This window comes from Ambystoma mexicanum, chromosome 9 (genome assembly GCF_040938575.1).
Source record: "Ambystoma mexicanum isolate Mex_15411 chromosome 9, UKY_AmexF1_1, whole genome shotgun sequence".
Classification (NCBI taxonomy): domain Eukaryota; kingdom Metazoa; phylum Chordata; class Amphibia; order Caudata; family Ambystomatidae; genus Ambystoma; species Ambystoma mexicanum.
Window position 1 is genome coordinate 1,392,013,656 of NC_090931.1, and position 22,732 is coordinate 1,392,036,387.

General features: G+C 49.0%; 1 protein-coding gene across 1 annotated transcript in view; it reads right to left on the bottom strand.

The window, feature by feature from the left end:
• Nucleotides 1-22,732, bottom strand: part of MAP3K2 (mitogen-activated protein kinase kinase kinase 2) — a 1,280,649-nt gene that overhangs the window by 565,977 nt on the left and 691,940 nt on the right. Inside the window, exon 10 of the mRNA XM_069616795.1 lies at nt 4,911-4,978. Coding sequence (XP_069472896.1) covers nt 4,911-4,978 — 68 coding nt within the window. The remainder of the gene's footprint in view (nt 1-4,910; nt 4,979-22,732) is intronic.

Below are 22,732 nucleotides of genomic sequence, written 5' to 3' on the forward strand. Positions count from 1 at the left end.
GCGCTCCTGAGGTGACAGGGTAAAGGCTCCAGAAAGCACCCCCTTATCCAGGAACTGGTCATGGAATGCTCTAACAGAGTGGGGCTGCTCATCGCTATAAGGATGCGCTTGAGGGTCATCCAACGAAGCGGGACAGAAGACTGGTCCACCATGCGTACCGCCTCAGGTTTTAAAGTGCTGTGCTGCTCTGCCGGTGTCTTCTCTATAGGAGACAGCGGGGCAGAGGAGGGAGGGGTGGAGGAGGTCCAATAGGAAGTGGTGGAGGAGGTGGCACCACCGGGACCTGCCTAGGACCAGCCAGGGAAGAATGTGGAACAGAAGGTCCAGGGTACATTTCCTTGAAAAGACATTTGAAATACGCCTTCATGGGGTCAGAATTCATGAGCATCTGAAACATGCAATGAGGATGGTTCCAGGAGGGCCCACCACCGGCCGGATCCACATAGATCAGTGGTGCGGAAGAGGGAGGGTGCAAGACTGTATGAGGCAGCACACCCAGGGCGGAACAGGTTTTTATTGTCCATATAGCGTGGAAAAGACTGCTCAGCCCCAAAATGAATGCTCCCAGCACCAGACGCTGTGAACGTTGGTGTAAGAGGTATCCAAGATGGCTGCCGTGGACCATGGAGGTTGGGGTGCCATTTTGTTGACACCTGAGAACTGTGTCACATGCGAAGATGAGGAAATTGTCTCCTCAGGGGACACAGGGGACTTAAGTAACACTTTAGTATTGACACAAGAATCCTCAGTCGAGCCGGTGCTGGCAGGTCTCTGATGTTTACTGGACATCTTAGAAACTGCTCCAGAGTTAGCCTCCAGCGGAGGAACCTCGGCAGAGCCGGTACTGGAAGGCCTGTGGTCCGTGACCGCCCTCTTTGCCCCCTCGACAGAACCGGTACCACCACAACCCTGAGCGTGGGATGGCTGAGGAATGTACCTTACCAACAAGACCTTCAAAGAGGATCTCTCGATTCAGTTGGTGCTGACTTTAGTCCCAAGAAGAGGAACCTCGGGTTTTAACCCAGGACAAATAGCTTGGGTCAAGAGGGGCCTTGAGCCGTGACTCGGTGTGGAAAGCTCCAGAAATGGAGACCTCAGGGCGTAGCCCGGTGTCCGTGTGGAAAGCTCTAGAAGTAGAGACCTCAGGGCGAACCCCTGTATCCAAAGCCACAGAAGAAATGGGCTGAACTTTAGAACCCAAACGGTGAACCTCGGAACAGAGTGCGGTTTTGGCAGGTCCGATGCGGGAACCCTCAGAGACCACTGTGGTGCGCCTATTAGGCCCTTGAGGCACCTGGAAGACCCTGGGAAGGAATCCCCGGGCTGGGGCGTCCTAAAAAGTAAAGAACTTACCGGGCCTTTCTTCTTTTCGTTGATGGAAATGAGGTGGAGGAACACGCTGAAACACTTCCTCTCATCGAAGATGACTGAGTGCCCAGACAGAGAGGGAATCGCTACTTACAAGGAGTATAAGGGTACATTCCAGTCTGAATGGTTTTGCACTAGGCTTTTTACACATTTAAATGGAGACAACTGCAACTTGATCATCATAACTACCAGACTCAACGCACTTTGATATGCTGCACAGAGGCACATAGATCCAAATGCTACCAATCTGGACTGATACTATATAACCACAGAGTGGTCTCTCTAAACTTATACTTCACCATCACTAATTATAATTAGGTAAATGCTTTAAAGTATTCAACCAACCAATGCATCCAGTTTCATTATGTAACATTTGTGCATGTTCACCAACACTGAGCCTAACTAGGACATATGGATTAGACTTGGGCTACCCTTCCCAACTCTTTTTCACCTCCTCTCTCCTTTGCCCCCTTCTGTTCTTCCTTATATTTATAGATGCAACTATAATTTAGGCAACGGACGATATTGTAAAGCGATTTTAAGGTTGCACCAAACAAATATAAATGTATAAGAATGACATCTGCAATAACCTTGTAAATGCTTTGAGAAATGGTTATAAATTGTGAATTAACAATTTATTAAGACGCACATTAATGGCTAACGAACTAACAGGTTTTTGTGTTCATAACAGATTTGTCATTGTGTAAAAGCCTTGAAAAAGCCTAATTAAGGGAGAAACATTTGCATGTGCCACCATCAGGTTAATGTTGGCTCAAACAGGTTTCTAATAAGGCCTAGAAAGTTATTTAGGACGGAAACACAGGAACCAATTGATACACTCAAATCTTTTTTTTAATATAAATATCTTGTTTTGACTATCCATAATCCTGGTGCAGTACTTGGCCTAACTATGTCTACACTGCGCATATAATTATACTTGCTTTGAAACTCATTCTGTCAATATATCAATGAAAGTATATTTCGGAGAATAGATCTTTCCATTCAATACTTTATAGTTTATAATCGATTTATTTGACTAAAGAGATTCGATTGAGGTACTTTGAACATACTCTAACATATAATTTACCATATATCTAATGTAAGTGTTATAGAAAATCAATCTCTTCCAACTCCCAACTACATACATACAATTCAATAGTTAAAAAAACATGGGCACATTTGAAATACTTTCACAAGGTATGCTCCATTTTTGGGAAGCCTCCACAATAAGACAACGGAGGTGGTGATGCATAAAGTAGTTTTCAAAAATTGATTAGCAGACATTGCTAATTAAATCTTTTTTGATTAGCAAACAGACCCATTTGATTAGCAATTGTGTACTAATATTGTTAATGTCACCAGACGTTATTTGTACCCAAGACATGCAATGAGCAGCAATACAGCAGTTTTGCATACCGCTGAAATAAGACATTAGTGAGAGGAGTCAGGCCTTGCAAATTCTTCAGCTAGACCTGCAGGTCAGAGAACTTAGTTTACCTATTCAACTTAAGAGAAATGCAATCTACCCTTAATAACGGAGGACAACACATTTAAAATGTGATTTTCTAAAAAGTTACATTTCACTACAAACCCACTTTATGTGTGGAACACTGCTGCCATCCACAGGCCGCCATGCACAGTGAAACCGTTGACATTTTATTTGACATTTACTGCAAACAAAGTAAACGTTCAATAAAAGTTTTAAACATCTCTTGCAAATGCTACTCGCCCTTCATAAAATCTACTTTACTGTGCAAGTGAGTGAAAAGACTTTGCAAGCAACAGATGAGTGTCTGTAAAATGTAGGTTAGCTGCATAAATTGGCACAAATACACAAGATAAAAAGGCTCTGAAAACAGTTTGGCCAGCAGTCTCTTGCAGGTTGCAATATATAATGCAATCATAAAGCAAAGCGAGCACTGCTGGGCAACTACACTGTATGGTATTGCAGTAGATCTGTAGATATACAGACTGGATGGAACTATTGATCACTACTTTGTGTAAGCATCTAATTCGCTTTGTGTATTCGTTATGTAAGAGGCAAGAAAGACTCAGCAGAGTGGACTGGATAGCAGGCAGATAACTACTGGGCAAAATAGGTGGAATATTGTAGTTTGTGGTAATCTCACTTTCAGGGTACTTGGTATAAAGCAACAGGGTGATCATATAGAATGTCAAGGAGTATGGGTTCGCTCATGGGAGCACCAGTTGCAAGATGTATGAAACCTGCAGGTTACAGAACTCTTGTTTGCAATCAAAACCATTTGATCATGTCATTCACATTTTCAAAAGTGTTCACTCATCAATATGATGCATCTTCCCGAACAAAATTAAGTATAGTTGACACTATGAAATTTAGATATGCTAACCTAAACTTTACTGGATATGATGCAGTGTTTTACAGTATCAATACTGTAATTATGCACAACTTACAATTTAGGAATGGAATTGCATGATGTCTTAAAAAAATATAAAGTTGACACATAGTAGTCTTTGCCAGACATGATATTGAAAGCTTAATTAAAGTATCATCCAGATTACTTCTGGTTTGCAATTATTTGAAAAAGAAAGACATTCTTGCTCATCATTCCCAAACATGCATTTGGCACAAAAGTGAAGGAGATGATTAATGCTGAGGTTTCTCTGCATTAGCACTTGAAGTGAACAGAAAAGAGATCGAAGAGGGCACACAGGACAAGAGAGGAATGCAGGGCGAGCTGTGCTTTAATTGAAGAGCGCAACTTAAAAAGCTAAGTTTGCTAGACAAGTGCCCATTTGATTACAGAACCTACAGAATTATTTTATGCCTTGAAATACATCACAACATAACCCAGGGTGTTCATAGCCCACTTAATATACTGTTTATGGTTATGAATAAGTCTCTGAAAGATAACCTTTTTTTGTGAAGAGTAATTTGTCTGAATTGAAACAGATAATCCTGTACCTCCCTTACTCGAGTAGTTGTAGTAGCTCTTGATATACTAGTTAAAGCCATTTACCATACAAACAACATGTCCTACAACTTTTTTTAGCAATTAATTTAGGATCTTAAACAACGATATGTACATAATTAAGTGTAGTCTTTACATTGCTAATTTTAATTGAGGATAGCTCAGGGGCAACACGTTTGTCTTGGAGGCAAGACCACGCATAGAAACACAGGTCGAATCCCAAGCTTGCGCTTAGAAGCTGGTCCCCGGTATGAAGTGCGTTATAAAATAACAATTATAATAACTTAACTACATTCCAGATCTCTGGTTTGTCAGTTATTGGTTGCCATTATTGCTAGAGATTTGGATTTCAGAAGGCTAATAATGTGGCATAATCTAAGATGCATAAACAAGTGGTACAGCGTGTACACAAATTGCAACAAAATTAGATCACACAAACCCGATTATTCCCTTTTGAATCCAGGAGTTAGGTTTTGACCTTATTTATTCGCATGTGACCTGAATCTGAATGTTTAGTTATCTATCAGTAGACAGGAAGGTTAATCTATTCATCTACAAACCAAACCAGACTTTCCTAGAGTGTTACTTTACCTGAAAATTCTTGATGGTTGTCCGGATAACTTTGTGCTCTTGGCATCCGAGACTTTGGGTAGCTGTCACTGGAATTGCAAACAAAATTACATCAGTAAGATACTAATAGTTGTAAAGTGCACAGGGGTTATTTTTAAGAAAATGTCATAAGTTCTTAACTTTGCAGGCTGAACTCTATGTGCAGGAAGCCTTTTGCAGGAAGGATTGTAGGGTGAAGGTGCAATGACCAGAGCAGTGAATTTAGATAAGGCCCACACATGCCACTATGGCTTGGGAGGTGTAAGCAACTAAAACCCAAGATGGTCTCTGCTGAGACTAAGACCATCATTTCTAACATGGGCCTATCCTCCAGTACATGATTTGGAGATAAAGTGTGGGGACAGGAGAGAACAATAATGTGTCTACTGCACACATTTCAAGAGGAAACGTTCCACTGCACTTATGTAACTATTTTTATCCATTCACATAATATACAACATGCACACCATAAAATTGTATATACATGTTCCCTATACAGGGTTTCAGAGCAACTCCTTCCTAAAGAAAACAAAGAAGGGATGAGCCTATTGGCTACAGGAAGATCACGCAACAGCATTGAGGCATCTATGGGCAATCTCTGATTGGAAAAGGAGGTGATTCATGGATTACAAGTCTCAAACAGGTAAGCACCTTTGAACCCCCAATGCAATGTAGATTAACCCTTTCCCAGCTATACAAGTAAAGAATGTATGACTCTTTGGAGGGATAGTTAAAACACAAAGTCAAAGGTTAGAATAGTCTTCAGGGAGCCAGGACAGCCAATGCCACTTGAGCATAGCCTAGGGGAACTGAGGCACCTCTTGAAAGTAAGTATACAGTCATGCATAACATTTTAGAGATAGTTTGTTGAAAAAGAAATCACTGAAGGGCAAAGCTACAAGCAACTCTGCAAAGGGCAGCAAATGCAAGTCTCAACTAAGAGCAAGCAAGCTACAGAACAAGAGGTAAGTACCCCTTAGTTTACAGTACCTTAAATCTGAAGAAAATGGTTCCAGCTGGCTTCTGTTCCTGTTGTAGTATGGCAGATCCTGTTGGTCCTGGTCCTCAGTCGTGGTGACAAGAGGTAGGACGCCTGGGGACTCCTGCACTACGATTCGAAGGTCAGCGGCAGCAAATGGCCAAGTTCAGAACAACTGTACTTTGGTTTTATCTTCTCGAAAATAGCACCACCGCAGTTCTCGGACACCTTTTTGGGCTTTGCTTGCTTCTGGGGTCTAGCACTCTGTTGAGGTGGCTCGGGCTTGGTTAGTCCTGCTTCATGGGAGTTCGGAGGATCTTCCTGGAGCTCGGGTCCAACTTAAAAATGATGCACTCGATTCTGGTGTTCCTGTCCACTGGCACTCAGTTCATGCAGCAGCAATGGAAGTACAGCCTGCAGAGATGGGTTCCAGTCGAGTTAGTCTTGGGGTCGATTGGTCCCACCAACCCAAGGGGAGAAGTTGTCCTTTGCAGGGCTTCTCTAGTCGACGCAAATTCAGAGCTTCAGCACTGCAGCAGGGCTTCACTGAGCAAACCAACGGCCCAGGAGTTCCAGCAAGCTTCTCTTCCAAGTGCTTCTTCGGATTCCTTCGCCCATTCGTTGACTGCCTTCCTTGCAAAAGACCTTGCTTTTTATCCAAGTTTCTCCCATTCATTTGCAGCCTAGCTGTCACTCACGCAGCAGGGTGGCTGTCCGCCAAGGACAGCCAGCCAATCTTTGGGTACATTCCTGTAACCAAGGGGATTAAGCACAGGGAATTTCAGGAACCTTCCTCGCTTCCTGCCCTGCCAGACACGCTGGAGCCAGAGGTGGGCTTCACCAGTGAATCCTGCCAAAGAGAAAACCAACAAAGGGACCAAACCTGGTTTGGCATGTAGCATGAACCTCAAGAAGGACCTTTCCAACAAGAAATGGTGAAAAAAGAAGACTGGGGCCATTTTGACAAAATGGGCACCCATGGGTGCTATACTGCAGCTGCGAACATAGCCTGCGGTAAAAACACACAATGCTAGCCATCTTCTATCACCAGTTTGCGTTTATGTGTTGCTTCTTGGCTCTTCATCTACCAATCCAGGTGGGGGTGGGCTCTCTGAGTGTTGCTGTTGGCGGGACTCCTTTGTGAAGCCCGCCAAGGCTCCATTGTGTCTGCTGAGGCAGGAAGGAGGGAGGAGCCTGAAACTTCTCTGGCCTTTGTCTGAGGGCATACATGGCTGGAACCATTTTGAACTGGGCGTTTGGTTAGGCAGGCTTTTGGGACAGAAGGCTGCGTTGACCACTGGAATGGAAGCTTTGAATAAGACTATCACCAGAGATGCCTGCAGCACCTCCAGTAACCGAAGAGGCACTACTGAAGTATCACTAACCCCGTTCTTGCACCGGCAGGGAAACTCCACTAAGGACTGGGCTGGTGGACATAACCAGCCTCAAGACAATCTTCAATTTGAGCCATTGCCCGACGTCTTGCGACCTTCCAGGGCTGTAGAATAAGAATATCGGGGATACCTCAACCACCTTGAAGTGCATCGGCTTTCCGTTGCCGAATCTCGCAGAAACTTCAGTGGCATCCATGTGGACTGCCAAAAGCATGAAACCTCTTCCTCTGAGTTCCCTCACCAGAGTGCAGGACCTACAAATAAAGAAGATTCTAACCAGCATTGATCTTTCGCTCCTGGTGCTGAGAAAAAGGCGCTAAAACCACACACCGACACTGGTGCAGGCGCCCATCCGGGGTCACCCTTTCATCACCACGACCAACGACTAGGAGACCGGGTTTGTAGTCGTGCATCCAGAAGGCATCGAGCTGCATCATCATCTTCACTCTCCAGATACTGTGGGGCTCAGGGTAAACTTACCTTGATCCATATATCTCACTATTTAGAGTACTATTTTTGCTGGTTGGGTGTACACCCAACTCCAGTCGCCCAGGCTTAAACAGCTTGTGCCCCTACAGGAAGGTTTCCGCAAAGCTCCTGTGACTTTCTAAATAACTAACTTGCTACATACATGTACTAAGAAGATATCTTCAAAACTGTTGGATTCCTCTTGACTTTGGCATTGCTGGTTCCCCTACAGTCAATCTTCCATTCCTACTTGCTTTGGCATTGCTCGTTTCCCTCCAAAACCTGAACTGAAGAACTATTTTCTAGTTAGAGAAAGACTACCTAAACCCTACAAAGAATTGCTACAGTGTTGCTTACCAGTTAATGTTGCTTCTTTACATTCTTGAACTTACTTATAACAATAATGCAGAGTTAATTCAAATAAGCGCTTTTACTTAAATTACTGAAGTCACTGTGTGGATAGAAAAGTACAAGATAATTTAATCACCTGCCTTATTTCTCCTTATTATCCCGATGTGCATTTGATGTTGTTAATTGATATAGTATTACCTTAGTTACTTATTGCCCTGTGTACATATATTACAAATAGATATTTATTTTATAACTAAAAGTGTGTAATTGTTTCTTTGGGCCTGTGTATGTTCTGATTTCTGTGTACCGATTTAAAGCTCACATTCCTCCTCCTAGGATAAGCCTGGCTGCTCTGCCAGTCTACCAACCTTGAGTAGTACAGGCCTATTTTAGAAGTTGGGGCCCTGAAACCAAGGGTAAGGCCGTATAGAGTCCAACCATAATTGGACTTTAGAAAACGTACCGAACACATGATATCTAACAGGACGATAGACTGAGCTTGGTGTATGCCGTGGGCAGCTCAGAAATCATGGTCTTCCCGTATTTTACTCAAGAGGTACAGAGGCAACGTAAATTGTATGACATTTTGAGGAAGAAACCTAGCCACAGATACACTATCATCTATCCGGACAAATTGAAGCTGCCTGTGGAGGCTTGCTCCTTTTTTCACAGACCAAGTGAAGCGTTGGACTGGCTGGAGTCCAGGCCTTCCGGATGGGTGGTGTTGGGGGCGGGGGGGGTGGGGGGGGTTGCAGTGGCTTAAGGAATGATATTAACAGGGTCAGATAGAGCTTTGCTTGTGCTGCAGTGAAACACCTGCTGCTGATCTGAGTGGGAGGATACATGTGTGTGGGTGCGGTTGGCACCCAGACCATGGAGGAGAGGTTGCAGACCAGTGAGAATGGCACCGAATTGGAGGATGGTCCAGTGGATTTACAAAGCTTAACATTTGGGGGCACAAAGAGGCTGGTTCTGCTGCTGAAAAATGGTGACTGGCCAGAACTGCTTGCTCATAGGGACTCCTCAGGGGAAATGGGACGATGAAAGTAACGCAGAGGTCACTGTGGAGCCTGATTGGGAATGGGGGCGGGGGGTCTTTTGTTTACTATGTGCTGGGACTCCGATTGGGGCTCCGTTTTTCTTTCGACATGTAGTGAAGTTTTGCCCACCATAGTGTTTTGCCTCTAATGTAGTCTGCCAACCTTGTGGCAGCGGGACTCTGTTGAATGGGGTGGAATCTATTTTTCAGTATTTCAGGTTGGTCATGCTGGGCCTCTTGGAGTGGGGAGGGTCTCTACAGGGATGTTGATGGATGGGATTGTTGGCATTGTGTTTGATCATTTGTTAGGGGTTTTCCGTTTGTCTGTTGGATGCGCCTTGGGCTGCAGGTGGACATGTTACATGTTTTATGGTATTCTCCCTATGGCTGCTCTGAACGTGGTTAGGTGGAACGTGAGGGGCATCAATATTGTGATCAAGAGGAGTAAAATACATTTGTACTCCGACACAAAGTAGAGCTGGCTGTGTTACAGGTGACCCACCTTAATGCACAGGGAGTGGGTACATTTTGCACTAGATGGAAGTGTGAAGTTGTTGGGACCACATTCTCATCTTATGCCATAGGGGTTCTCGTGTGGGTTAGGAAATCCTCTGGCATTACGATCAGGCAAACGTTGGTGCCTGTGGAAGGAGGTTTGTGGGCATTGTCTGAAGCCTATTGGGTGCACTCTACTGTTACTGGGCACATCTGCACTGTGGCGGGTCAGAAGGACGCAGACACTGCTGACATTTCCACTAGTTATTTATAAAATGGGACCTAGCTTTCCCTATTGCTATATGAGTATTCCCTGCCTATATAAATAACTGAGGTGCTCATCAGTTGTTAGATAGTCACAAATGAATCGGTTCGCTGCCAAAATTAGTTCTGACACTACCCCTATTCTAAACAACTTAAATAAGATCAGGAGGATGCCTCCCTCCTTCTGATTATGTTAGGGTAATGTCTCTCCTCATCAGGACTCCTTGTTAGTAGGCTATTTTTAAAAAGTCTGTCACCTTCTGCATCAGTACTTACCACTGTTTAACAATGCCTGTGGGTCTTCCGGCCTCTTTAGGGATACTTAACCAATTGGACCCCCACCCCCTTTACGGTCTCCTGCTTCTTCTCAGATTCTGGTTGCTATACCTTTTTGAGTTCAGTAACACAGCTTCTTAGCTGTGATATCCTGTCGTGGCTCTATAGGTTCCCCCTTTCCTCGGGCCATTGACTATCTTTTCCCTTAATTGGTTCACTTAACTTCTCTTTGTATTCATAGAAGACGCTCTCTGATATACTCCACTCTATACTTCTTGATTTAAGGGGCACATCCCCTGTTCCCAGGGGATTTGTGCCCGTGTTGTAGTTATCTCTCTTTCAGGTTTATTTGCGAGTCTCTTTCTCACAATAATACAGTTCCTCTTCATCGACTTTAAATTCAATTTCTTGTCAATTTCACGGGGACAAGTTTCTCTTGACGTCCTCCCGGTTCTCATGTTCTCCCAGCTACCTTAGATTCTTCAGGGGAACATTGCTGGGGCTTGGAGTAGTATGGGTCTGCTTTGCTCGCTCCAGTTCCCAGTCTTATTAACTGTCGGCGTCCCACTCTCGGTCCTCTCTCTCCCTGGGAGCAGATGCGGCTGCGGGTTAGTGGACATCTCGTTGCCTCCTCAGTGTAGTGGTTTCGGAGTCTGAACAGCCGCACTGCCCACCACAAAGTCTTCATGGTCACTCCACCACAAGCATTCGGATTCCGGTCTCCCTCTCTCCTCACTGCATGTAAATGCAGGGCTTCCAGTATCTTGTTCTCACTTTCAGGCCACTTCTGAAAATAGCGGGCTCCCGGGCTCTCCTCAGCTCCACCTCTCAGACGTGTCATAGCATCAGGGGTTTCCCCTGCTTCCACTTTCTGCTCTCTGGTCTTCGCTACATCTCTGCGAGTACTGCTTATTCTCAGTCATCAGTGGTATGGAGGTCTCTCCTTAAAGAGACAGATCCTCTTTCCTGCTAGCAGAGGTCCATTTCAGTTTTGGCTCTTGCCCAATCTCTGGCTTCAATAGTGCTCTGCATATCTGAAAGTCCCATTTATGCCAACATGGGAAATGGTTTAGGGAGTTCCTCACAGGAATGTAAATCCTTGTCCCCAAAGGGGGATTCTCTCCTGGTGAGGTCCCACTTGCCTCGACCCCTCGGGAGGTTGTTGCAGACCGGGTTCACCTCCCTAGCCTCACAGTAGTGCTCCCCCTGTGGAGAAGGCACGAATTCCCTTGTTTCATCAGAGAACCCAACATGGAACTGGTGGAATTCTTTGAGAGGATGCAGGACTTGATTATTACACATTGTGATGATTGGGTGCTATCGATGAGATTTTTACAGCGTGCTTAACAAGGAGTTGGACACTAGAAGTCTGAGTATGCAACCTTTAGGTGTGGCGTCCAAGACACTGATTAGAATAGCATGGAGATGGAAACTTGGGGATGAGTGTAGTGACCAATATTACTCTGCGGTGCACAGCTCTTTCTAGAACAGACTATGCCTTTGTGAGGGAGGAGGAATTAGAATTGATAGGGGTGGTAGAGTTCCTGGGTAGATTCCTTTCTGGAACACATGCCCCTTGTTATTGAGGATCTCGAGGAGGAACCGAATACCTCACATTCCAAGGTGGAGGTTTGATAATAGTTGGATCATGGCATTCAAGTCTTCTTTGAGGGATCAGAGATGGCAGTTCTGGGAGATTAATAGGAGACCTACCTGGCACAGATTTACTGAATGGGAAGCTCTGAAGGTGTTCATTAGAGGGGTCAGCATATCTGAGAAGATTGGGGACGCAGAGCCCTGTCGGCCAGGGTCCTGTCCGTTGAGCCATCAGTGGCAACCCTGGAACAGAGACTGGCTAGCGGGGTGGGGGGGGGGCATTGCACACAACTGTCAGCAGCTGTGAATGACCGGCAGGGGGCGCAGGACTGATTAAATAATGACTATGTAGTGAGACAGCATTCGGAGTGGGACAAGGAGGCTAGGCTCTTGGCCTAGCTGGTCCAAAAGGAAAGGGGGACAATACCTGTGTGACGGGATCAGAGATGGGAATGAGCACTCAATCACAGAAAAGGATGGAATTATCCAAGTGTACTGTGGCTTCTATAGTAATTTTTCGGGGTGAATGAAGGGTTTGACAGAGGGAGGGCAATATCCTGGCTGGATGAGGCTACATTGCCCAGACTGACTATGAACAGAATGAGTTGAGCGTGGGTGCGCCGTAGAGGTTGGGGGAGGGGCATTAGTGGTGCATGAGGTGGAATGTGCTATAGAGACTGTATGCCTAGGAAAGACCCCAGGAGCAGACGGCCTGACTGTGGATGTGTAAAGACAGTACAAGGAGGTACTTGCCCCAATATTGCTGGCTGTCTTTCTGGTAGACAAGGAACGGGGAGTACTCCCATGATCTATGCTTGAGGCTTTGGGGGTTCTCCTGAAAGAAGGGAGAGTTGACAGTGATTGCGCCTCTTACAGACCTGATCAACATGGAAGTAAAGATCTTTTGGTAAAGTCCTGGCTCGCTGTCTGGCGTTGGTGATACAAGGGCAGATACACCTGGATCAGACCGGCTTCGTTCCTGGTAGGGGTACTACGCATACATTGAGAAGTGTGTTCTCGATGCTGGACGGTATAGAAATTCTTAGAAGGCCTTTGACTCAGTTAGCTAGGAATTCCAATGGCTGGTGCTGGGAAGAATGGGATTGGGATCACAATTCATTGAATGGGTGAGGCTTCTGTACGAGGGCTCGACTTCTAGGGTCCAAGTCAACAGGGCCATATCAGATCTCTGGTGGGTGTATTGTGGCACGCGAGAAGGGCTGTACCCTTTCCTAGTTTTGCATTGGTGACACAGAGGAGACACAAATTGGTGGGCTCTCCATGGATGGGGCGAGGCACCGAATCTCTTTGTGTGCGGATGATGTGCTCCTGTATGTCCGGGACCCAGTGGCTAATCTGGAGGGGGTTATGGTTGGTTGAGGAATTTGGGACACTGTCTGGACTGGTGGTCAATCACATCAAGTCTGCGATCTACACTATCCCAGCAGGGGTGATGGATGATCTTGTGCATTTACAAATGGATGTTCCCAGTGCTCCAGATAAGCTTTGGCAGTGGGAGTATTTCACTCCCCATTTAGTAAAGTTGGGAGTAAAAGGATTTTCATTTTTGTTTTGTTGGGAGTAAAAGTTTTGTCCAATTCACAATGAGTGTATTTTATATGTGAGTAAAAGTGTTTTAACTGAAAATATTTGTAATATTAATTTATTTGCACCTAGTTATTCATGCACATTAAAAGATTGTTTACTTCTTCCAATCAGACAGTTAAAATAGTAGTTTATTCTTGTGGTACTTTGTGCACTTATGGTCCAAACATATCCATGAAGCTTTGAGGGTAAAAGCAGGGGCACAAGATTTTACATGTTTTCCTTTTATTTTTTGTTGGGAGTATTTTGTACTCCCCATTTTAATTTTTTGGGCATATTGGCCAATTATGAGGGAGTAAAAGTTGCCGATACTCCCCTTATCTGTAGGGCTCGATATCCCTGAGCGAGTATTCAAGTACCGCTGGGTGAGCGCAGACTGGGAGTGGGTGCATCAGAAGAACATTAAGCCTGCACAGTGTAAGGGTGCAGAAATAGGATGCTGACACAGTGGGGGGCATTTCGGTTGATAATGACTTATTATAAAGAAAATAAGGAAAAACCCTACTTCTCCTTATACCTAAGAGGGGTTGCCCTACTTCAACAAAAAGACAAAGGACTGTCAGGATGTCCAGTTGAAATTAAAATAGTCCACCATCCTGTGTCAAATACCTATTTCCAACACTCACATTTATAAGCAATAACAAAGAGATAAAGGGATTTCTGATCCAAATGAATGATTCCCTTCCTCTGGACAATGTCCAATTGGACATGGAAAGATCGCCTTGCGAGAATGGCTCCCTTCTCCAGGTTTGAGTTCTCCTCAAAAAGGCCAACATAAAGTGCCAGGTTCAATCAAAGTTCAAAGATCCAACAAAAAGGTCTCTAAGCAATGCCAGGGGGAAGGACTCCCTTTGCCTGGTCACAGTTTGTGCAATGCCAAGAGGATTCCCATCTCCTGGCTCTCCACAAAGTTATAGTACCAAGAGGACACACCTGCTCTCTTGGCTTTGTTAGGTTCTTATGAACACCAAGGGCACATGACTCCCTTCCCTTAGATATTCACAGTGCCAAGAGGACACCTTTCCTCTCTTGGCTTCTCAAGTGTTCTTACAAACAGCAGCAGATGGAATGACTCTCCACCTGGTTACAATGTTCACAGTATCCGCAATATACAGTTCACCAGCTTATCACCCCCAGCCTGCTTGGTATACTTCTCCTGCCAGGCGCTAGGTCAGTCTTTCTTCCTCCAACTTGGCCACATTAATATTTTTTCTTCCTCTTATTTCCTCTTCCTGGCACAGCCAATCTGGTGCTTCTCTTAGCCCGGTTCACAAGCCTGCTAGGCATTCTCTTGTGTGCATAATTCTCTCGGTTCTTAATGTTAGGGTCCCTGACCCCTCTTACAACATTGTAATGACTCTTGAGTGCAGGGAAGGGCGAATGGGGATGTGCCAAGGAGAGGGAAGGGGGAAGTACAATCAGCTTTGCTCCGTGTAAGGACAGCGCGGCTCTGGGTAAGTGCAAGGAGGCAGGGGACTGTAGAGTTACAGCCACTATGTGCGCGATAGACCCAGAGGCGGGGGGTGGGGGGGATAGAGGGGATAGAGGGGATAGAGGGGATAGAGGGGATAGAGGGGATAGAGGGGAAAGAGGGGAAAGAGGGGAAAGAGGGGAAAGAGGGGAAAGAGGGGAGGAACAAGTTACTTACCTGTAACTGTTGTTCTCCAGCATGGGTCTGGCATGGATTCACATGCTCATGAATATTCCCCGTCAGGCTGGGAATCCTCGGTAAAGAAAAAATCAGTATCAGTTTCGTTTCTGATCTGTCTTTCTTAGTAGTAACCAATCACTGGTCTCTGGGTCATACTGCCCCCAGCCAATGACTGCCCTCTCCCTAAGCCCTGCCTCTGGCAGCCATCCTCAGATTTGGTAGCACGCCAAGTGGCAGTATGACCAAGTGAAGAGCCGCAGCGGGGTAGTTGGAAGGGTTCGCATGTGAATCCATGCCAGACCCATGCTGGAGAACAACAGTTACAGCTAAGTAACTTGTTCCTTCTCCAGCATGAGGTCTGGCATGGATTCACATGCTCATGAATAAAAGAATACATAGCAGTATACACATGCACAACCACGGGAGGTGGCAACAGGCTCAACATTAAGCAATACAACAACTCAACATCAAGCATCTCTTACCTGCTCACCAGGCTCACCTTAAGCGAACAGGTTGCGCAGCACTGCTTGGCCGATCCTGGACTCCTCCCTGGATTCCCGATCAACGCAGTAGAATCTTGTGAAGGTGTGCGTCGACCTCCACGTAGGAGCCTTGCAGATGTCCAGCAGGGGCACACCAGACAGGAACGCTGTGGTAGCAGCGATGGCTCTGGTCGAATGGGCTCTTGGACGGCCGGGCAGCGGTCGGTTTGCCAACCGGTGACAATGCATGATGCAGCCGGAGAGCCATCTGGAAATGGAAGTCTTCGAGAGAGCCTTCCCTTGATTCACAGACACAAAGTTCACTAACAGTTGTGACGTCTTCCGAAAAATCTTTGTGCGGTCCACGTAGAACTTCAGTGCTCTAGCTACATCCAGCGAGTGCAAAGTCCTCTCGGCCGGCGTCGAAGGCGACGGGAAGAAAACTGGTAACACCAAGGGCTCGTTGAGGTGGAAGTCCGACGGCACCTTGGGCATGAAGGAGGGGGGCGTCCTCAGCACTACCCTCATGTCATGAAAAGTAAAGTATGGAGGCTTGCAAGATAGGGCCTGAATCTCTCCCACTCGTCGTGCAGAGGTCTTCCATGACATGAACTTCAAAGGCGCCAAATGCATAGGCTCGAATGGGGCTCCCATGAGCCTGGTCAGCAACACATTAAGTTCCCACGCCGGGGCAGGGGCCTTCACCGGCAGGAATGATCGGAATAGTCCCTTCATGAATTCCTTTACCAGGCGATGAGACCACAAGGACGCCCGTCCCGTAGTCCTGGTGTATCGGGAGAAGGCAGCCAGATGTATTTTTATGGAGGCATGGGCCAGTCCAGCGTTGGCCAGCGACAGTAGGTACGGCAGCACTTGAGGGGCCGTAATCCACAGAGGGTTAATCTTCTGTGCACGGCACCAGACAGAGAACCTCTTCCACTTATGACCGTAACACTTGAGAGTCGAGGACGCCCTGGCCTTTGCAAGAACCTCTCTGCAGTCAGCCGGGATATCGTACCCTCCAAACTCTAGTGCTGCAGGAGCCAGGCCTGCAAGTTCAGCGACTGTGGGTCGTGATGGAGAATGGCACCTCCTTCTCTGGAGAGAAGATCCGCGTCCGCCGGCAGCTTGACTGCTGGGGACGCTGACAGGTGCAGAAGGTCCGGGAACCAGATCTGCCTCGGCCACGCCGGTGCGACGAGGATCATCCTGCACCTGGACCTCTTGAGCTGGTTGATGAGGCGGAGCAGCAACGGCAACGGAGGGAACGCGTATAGAAACAGGCCGTCCCAAGGGAACGAGAAAGCATCGCCCATGCTCCTCGGCTGAAGGAACCTGCGGGCGAACCTCTGGCACTTGGAGTTCGTCACCATCGCGAACAGATCGATCTGGGGTTTGCCCCATCGTTGGAAGAGTCGATCCACTCGGTCCTGGCGCAGTTCCCACTCGTGGCACGAGCACAGCTCCCTGCTGAGTGAGTCCGCAATGGTGTTTTTTATTCCTGCCGGGTGGAAGGGAACCAGAAACATCCCCTGGGCGACCGCCCAGTGCCACAGATCCTGGGCCTCCTTGGATAGGGCTGGGGATCGGGTGCCTCCTTGCTTCCGTATATAGAACATCGTGGTGGTGTTGTCGGTGAAGATCCTCACCACTTTGCCCTTGAGGGACGGAAGGAACGACTTGAGAGCCCAGAACACTGCTCGGAGCTCCAGAATGTTGATGTGGAGAGACCTCTCCTCCAGGAGCCAAAGGCCTCTTGTGTGGAGGTCTCCGGTGTGGGCCCCCCAACCTTCCAGAGAGGCGTCCGTTGTCACCGTCTCCTGAAACGCCGGGATTTGAAATTCCGTGCCTGTCGTGAGGAGAGTATGGATGCCCCACCATAAGGTCGCCCGACGGAACTCCTCGTCGAGAGGGATCCTGTCCTCGAAACAGCCCCTTGCTTGGAGCCAGCGGGCGTCGAGAAACTCCTGTAGCGGACGCATCCGAAGTCTGCAAAGGGGTACAAGGTAGATGCATGAGGACATCATCCCGAGGAGGGACTTGATGGACCTCACCCTGGTCACGTCCGTGGCCAGCAGGCGCCGCACCTTGCCCAGGATGGTCTTGGTCCTCTCCTCTGAAGGAGAGGCCAATTGCCCCTCTGTATTGAGCTTCGCTCCCAGAAACAGTGCTATCTGTGATGGAACCAGGTGGGATTTGGGGTAGTTGATGGCGAATCCCAGCTCCGTGAGCAACCGGACGGTCCTCGCCGTGTGTTCGACGGCGAGTTCCCTTGTCCGGATTAGCCAGTCGTCCAGGTAGGGGTAAACATGGATCCCCTGCAGACGCAGCCGCTCCGCCACTGGTGCCAGGCACTTGGTGAAAACCCTGGGTGCCAACTTTAATCCGAACGGTAGGGCCCTGAATTGGTAGTGGCGTCCGTGAACCACGAACCCGAGGAACTTCATGTGCCTTTTTAGAATAGGGATGTGGAAGTAAGCATCCTCCAGGTCCAAAGACGATAGGGAGTCGCCTTCCTCCAGCTGTCCCAGCACGTGCTGGAGGGTGACCATCCTGAATTTCTGCGCCTTGATGTACTTGTTTAAGCGACGCAGGTCCAAGATGGGGCGCCAACCGCCTGTCTTCTTCTTGACGAGGAAGTACCTTGAGTACACTCCGGAGCCCCGGAGCCCTCTGGGGACGAGCTCGATGGCACCTTTCTTGAGCATCGCCTTTACCTCCAACAGTAGTTGAGGGACGTGATTCTCCTTCCTGGCCACGGGAGGAATGCGAGGGCACTTTTGGAATTCCAGCGAGTGCCCGTTAGCCAGGGTGTGCAACACCCAACGGTCGGTGGAGATTGACTCCCACGCGTTGACGAACTTCGTCAGCCGGCCTCCCACCGGGGTGCTTCGGTGGGGGCCCGACAACACGGCCGGGTCAGTCTTGCTTGGAGGCGGCCTTGCAGCCTTTGCCTCCTTGGCGACGCCGGCGGGATCCCCCTTGCTTGCCGCGACCTCTGTAGGCCTCCTGGGACGAGGAGCGGGCCGCCTGGCGGTAAGTGGAGGGGCCACCGCTGGATCCTTTGGAGGCACCCCGTCTGCCTCCGGAGCTCCGAAAGGGCCGCTGTTGTTGAAGCACCCCCAGGGCCCGGGCCGTCGCCGAGTCTATCTTGATGGCCTTTAGGGACTCATCCACCGCCTTACCAAAAAGGTTGTTGCCGTCGAACGGCATGTCCAACACCCTGGTCTGGACGTCCTGGCGAAAGTCTGTCGCCTTGAGCCATCCTCGTCATCGGAGGCAAACTCCGTTGCCCAGTTGGCGAAATCCAGTGTCGGCAATGTCCGTTGCCACCGTTATGGCGTGATCCGACGCCACTCGCCTTCCTGCAGAATTTCTAGGGCCTCCGCCCTTTTGTCATCAGGCAGGAAGTCTAGCAGGGGAGCTATCTTGAACCAGAGCTCCCTGTCGTAGCTGGCCGCGATTACTAAGGCATTGGCTGCCTTAATCGTCGTCGCCGCCAACGAGATGACTCGTCGTCCCATAGAGTTAGAGTCCAACTTCTTGCCCTCACTGTCCGGCAGGGAGGTGGAAGTTGAAGCCGCCGCACCCGCTGCCTTCTTCTTAGCCGCTGCCGAGACGACAAGAGTCCGGCGTGGGCTGGGCCCTGAGGCACAAGGGGGCGGCATCGGGGACTCAGTACTTCTTCTCGTATCTGTCCCTCTTGGCTGGTGTCGTGGAAGGGTTGAGGACAGCAAGCCCCTCCTCCCAGATGTCGTCGAGTAAAGGCACCGCGAGGACTGTCTTCCTCTTGGCCTCTCGTCGTTGGTACAGAAACCCCTCCTTTTTCTGTTCTTCAGGGCAGAGCTGGAAGAGCTCGGATGCCCTGGTTATCATGGCGTGGAAAGAACCAATTTCGTCGGCTGGAGACGCCCGCGGAGAGGATGCGGGGGGGGGGGGGCGACGGGATGTCTGCTGTGTCATCGCAGCTGTCATCGTCCATCCCAGTCGCCGTATCTGTCACCGTATCCTCTCTAGGGTCCGGCGAGGGGGATGCGGGGTCCACCGGTCTCGCAGGCACAAAGGGCGGAGCGGGGTGGATCTGGGGTTTGTATCACCTTATCTCACTGCATAAGGATTGGATTGCCAACAAAATGGCCGCTGAGCTATCCTGGGGCTCGGGCAATGGCTGCGACAGACGGGATGGCCGTTCCACTGGGGCCTGTTCGTTGTCGTCGTTGCTATCTTCGATCACGTCAGCAGGGACCGCCCCCTGGGATCGAACCTTCTCGAACCTCTCGTTGAGGCCTATGAACCTCTCGTTGAGGCCCTTCTCGGTTTCCACTAGTTCCTCCTCAGAGGCTGATTCCGAGTCCGTAATGTCCACCGCCCCCCACCCCCTCTTTCGGCCGGGGGATTCACGGGGGTCTTAGCGATGGGCTGGAAAGAGGAATCCCTCTGCATACTCTGGGCCCGGCAGGCGTTTCCACAGGCGTAGTCTCAGCCGGCTTCGCCAGGGACGCAGTGACCACTTCAGTAGAGGCCTTTGCCGGGTGGATCAAAGCCCTCACCACCTTAGGTGCGTGTCATGATCACTGCTTCCAAGGAGCCAGGACCAGCCCAATGTCCTTGGAAGCAGGCCCCTAACCCTAATCCTAGGTACCAGCCGGTCCCCACTGGGACCTTTTGGACCTTGTCCTGGCGCCGGTGGCACCAGGCTCATCAAAACCGTCGGTCCCGGCACTGGAAGCGCCGGGCTCATAATAGGTGTGAAGATGCTTGGGTGGACTTACCTGCAGCAGACCGTGCTGCTTACTTACCTACCAGCCGCTTAGAAGCCCTCTGTGAACAGGAACTACTTTCGTACCTGGGTGGGGCAGCTCCACTCCCTGGATACAGCACTGGAACTCTTCTGGAAACTGGAACTCTTTTCTTACCTAGGCGGGGCCGTGGAAGAAGACGCCTCATCACTCCAAGGCTATTTAAACCACACCCGATAGATGAAGCGTGCTTCGCGTTATTCTGCATCTGCAGCAGAACGCTCACCGAGTCTGCTCCGGCCTTTCTTCTTTCGATCCTGAACCTGCAAGAATTATACTTACCATTTCTGTATCCAGTCAACAGCAGCACCTGCAAAGACAAGAAACAACAGGTTAGCAAGGCAATCTTTTACACGCAGTGCTTACTCACCTGATCCATCGGCTGCGGCCGTTTCTTCACGCCGCATCTCCACCTGCAAAGACAAAAGCATTGCCATACTTACCGGCACGCCGTGAATTCCGGATTTCTTCATTCTGCATCGCCGCCTGTGAAGACAAAAGCATTGTAATTACTTACTGGCATTCCGCGGACTCTGGCACTGCAGTCCAACATCTGAAAGACAAAAGAAGAGACATTAGACAGGTATTTACTTACGCCCATCGCGCTCCTCGCATTAGAACGCCTGCGGATACTCCGGCGTCTCTTCAGCACGAACTAAGCTGCAAGGAAAAAAAGACAATTAGAGCGCTTGCCTTACTTACGAATTTCCAGGCGCTTCACTCCATCTTCCATCTCAAAAGTCCTGCAAGACAAAAAGGGAAAAGCATTATTCAGAGTCTTATTCGATATTAACGTGCCACGCACCTTAAGACTTTAAAGACTAAAAGGTGTCCAGAAACTCACTGCTCGTGCAGATAACGACGGTAACCATCCTCTGAATTCAGGAGGCCTATGTTTCACCAGTGAAGGAACTGGCAACGGCACCCTGCACCAGACGCAGATGGAGAGTCCAGCATTCACCTATCTAAGGTGAGCAAGTTGACCTGGGGGCTCTACGGAAAAGCTGGGAAGAGAGAGAGAGAGAGAGAGGGACATTCAACAACCCAGACCATTAACCCCCATATTCTTTCACCTGCAGAAATCTCACTCTTTCTGAGGTTCGACCCCAGAAGCCAATCGAGTCCTGCACATCACTTTGAGTCACAGACACCTTCCTGCCAAGACCTGCGCCTCCGTGGGAATCAGGTGAGCGTTACAGTGCGTCCTGGGACTTCGCCTTGGGGGGAGGGTCAGTGCCTTGCTCCCCCTTCGAGATCGACCGGGTCCGCTCCAGCGGCCTACCCGGGTTCTCGGACTTCCTCTTCCCCGAACCAGAGCGCTGGCTCGTTGTCCAACGTGCCGGGGAAGTAGCGCCCTGCTTGGCAACCGAAGAGCCCGACCTTTCGGCGCTCCCGGTGCCCGCGGACTCGCGGTGCTTGGCCTTCTGTTGGGCCCCCATCACCGGGGCGCCCTCACAGGACTTAGAAGCCCGCTCAGACTTCTTCCTCGCCTTCTCACCTGCTGTGCCTTTCTCCAGACAGGCGGCGAGGCGGGAACGACGATCTTGTTTGGTCCATTCCGAAAGGTTCTTGCAGAACGCACAGTCTTTCTCCACGTGCGTCTTGTCCTCATGGAGGCAGTAGAGACATCGCGAATGCTTGTCCTCCTTGAAAACGTTATGTAATCCGCATCCAGGGCAGCACCTGAACAGCTTGGATCCGGGCGTCGAGGTAGGCCGCAGATCTTCCGGAATCCTTCAAGAAGCGTAAACTCAACGAAAACTTCACCCTTGAGGGGCATAGAAGAATTCCGAAACAGGTCCCCTTTTTCGGAAGTAGAAACGGTGGAGCTTGAGGCTCGATTAAACCGAAAAAATGAGAAAATCTCCTGAAAAAGCGTGAAAACGCAGTAAACTCGAGAGCTAAACACGAGGACTCCCAACACTTGAGTGTGCGGTAAAAATCTGAGGATGGCTGCCAGAGGCGGGGCTTAGGGAGAGGGCAGTCATTGGCTGGGGGCAGTATGACCCAGAGATCAGTGATTGGTTACTACTAAGAAAGACAGATAGAAACGAAACTGATACTGATTTTTTCTTTACCGAGGATTCTCAGCCGGACGACAGGGAATATTCATGAGCATGTGAATCCATGCCAGACCCCATGCTGGAGAAAGAGGGGGGGAGAGGGGGGGAGAGGGGGACCCAGAGGCAGTGCAGGAGGGAGGCAGGGTGAGCAGGTACCTGGGCCCGAGGGACAGAGGATGGCCAGGTGCACAGTGCCGAGAGAGAAAAACAGATCAGCAGGGGGAGAAGAGGGGCAAAGGCAGAAGAGGAAGGTCTTGAGGTGCTTCCGGAACTGGAGATGGCTCTCCTCAAGTTTCAAGGTGGGCGGGAGGCTGTTCCAAAGGAAGGCCCCAGCTGAGCAGA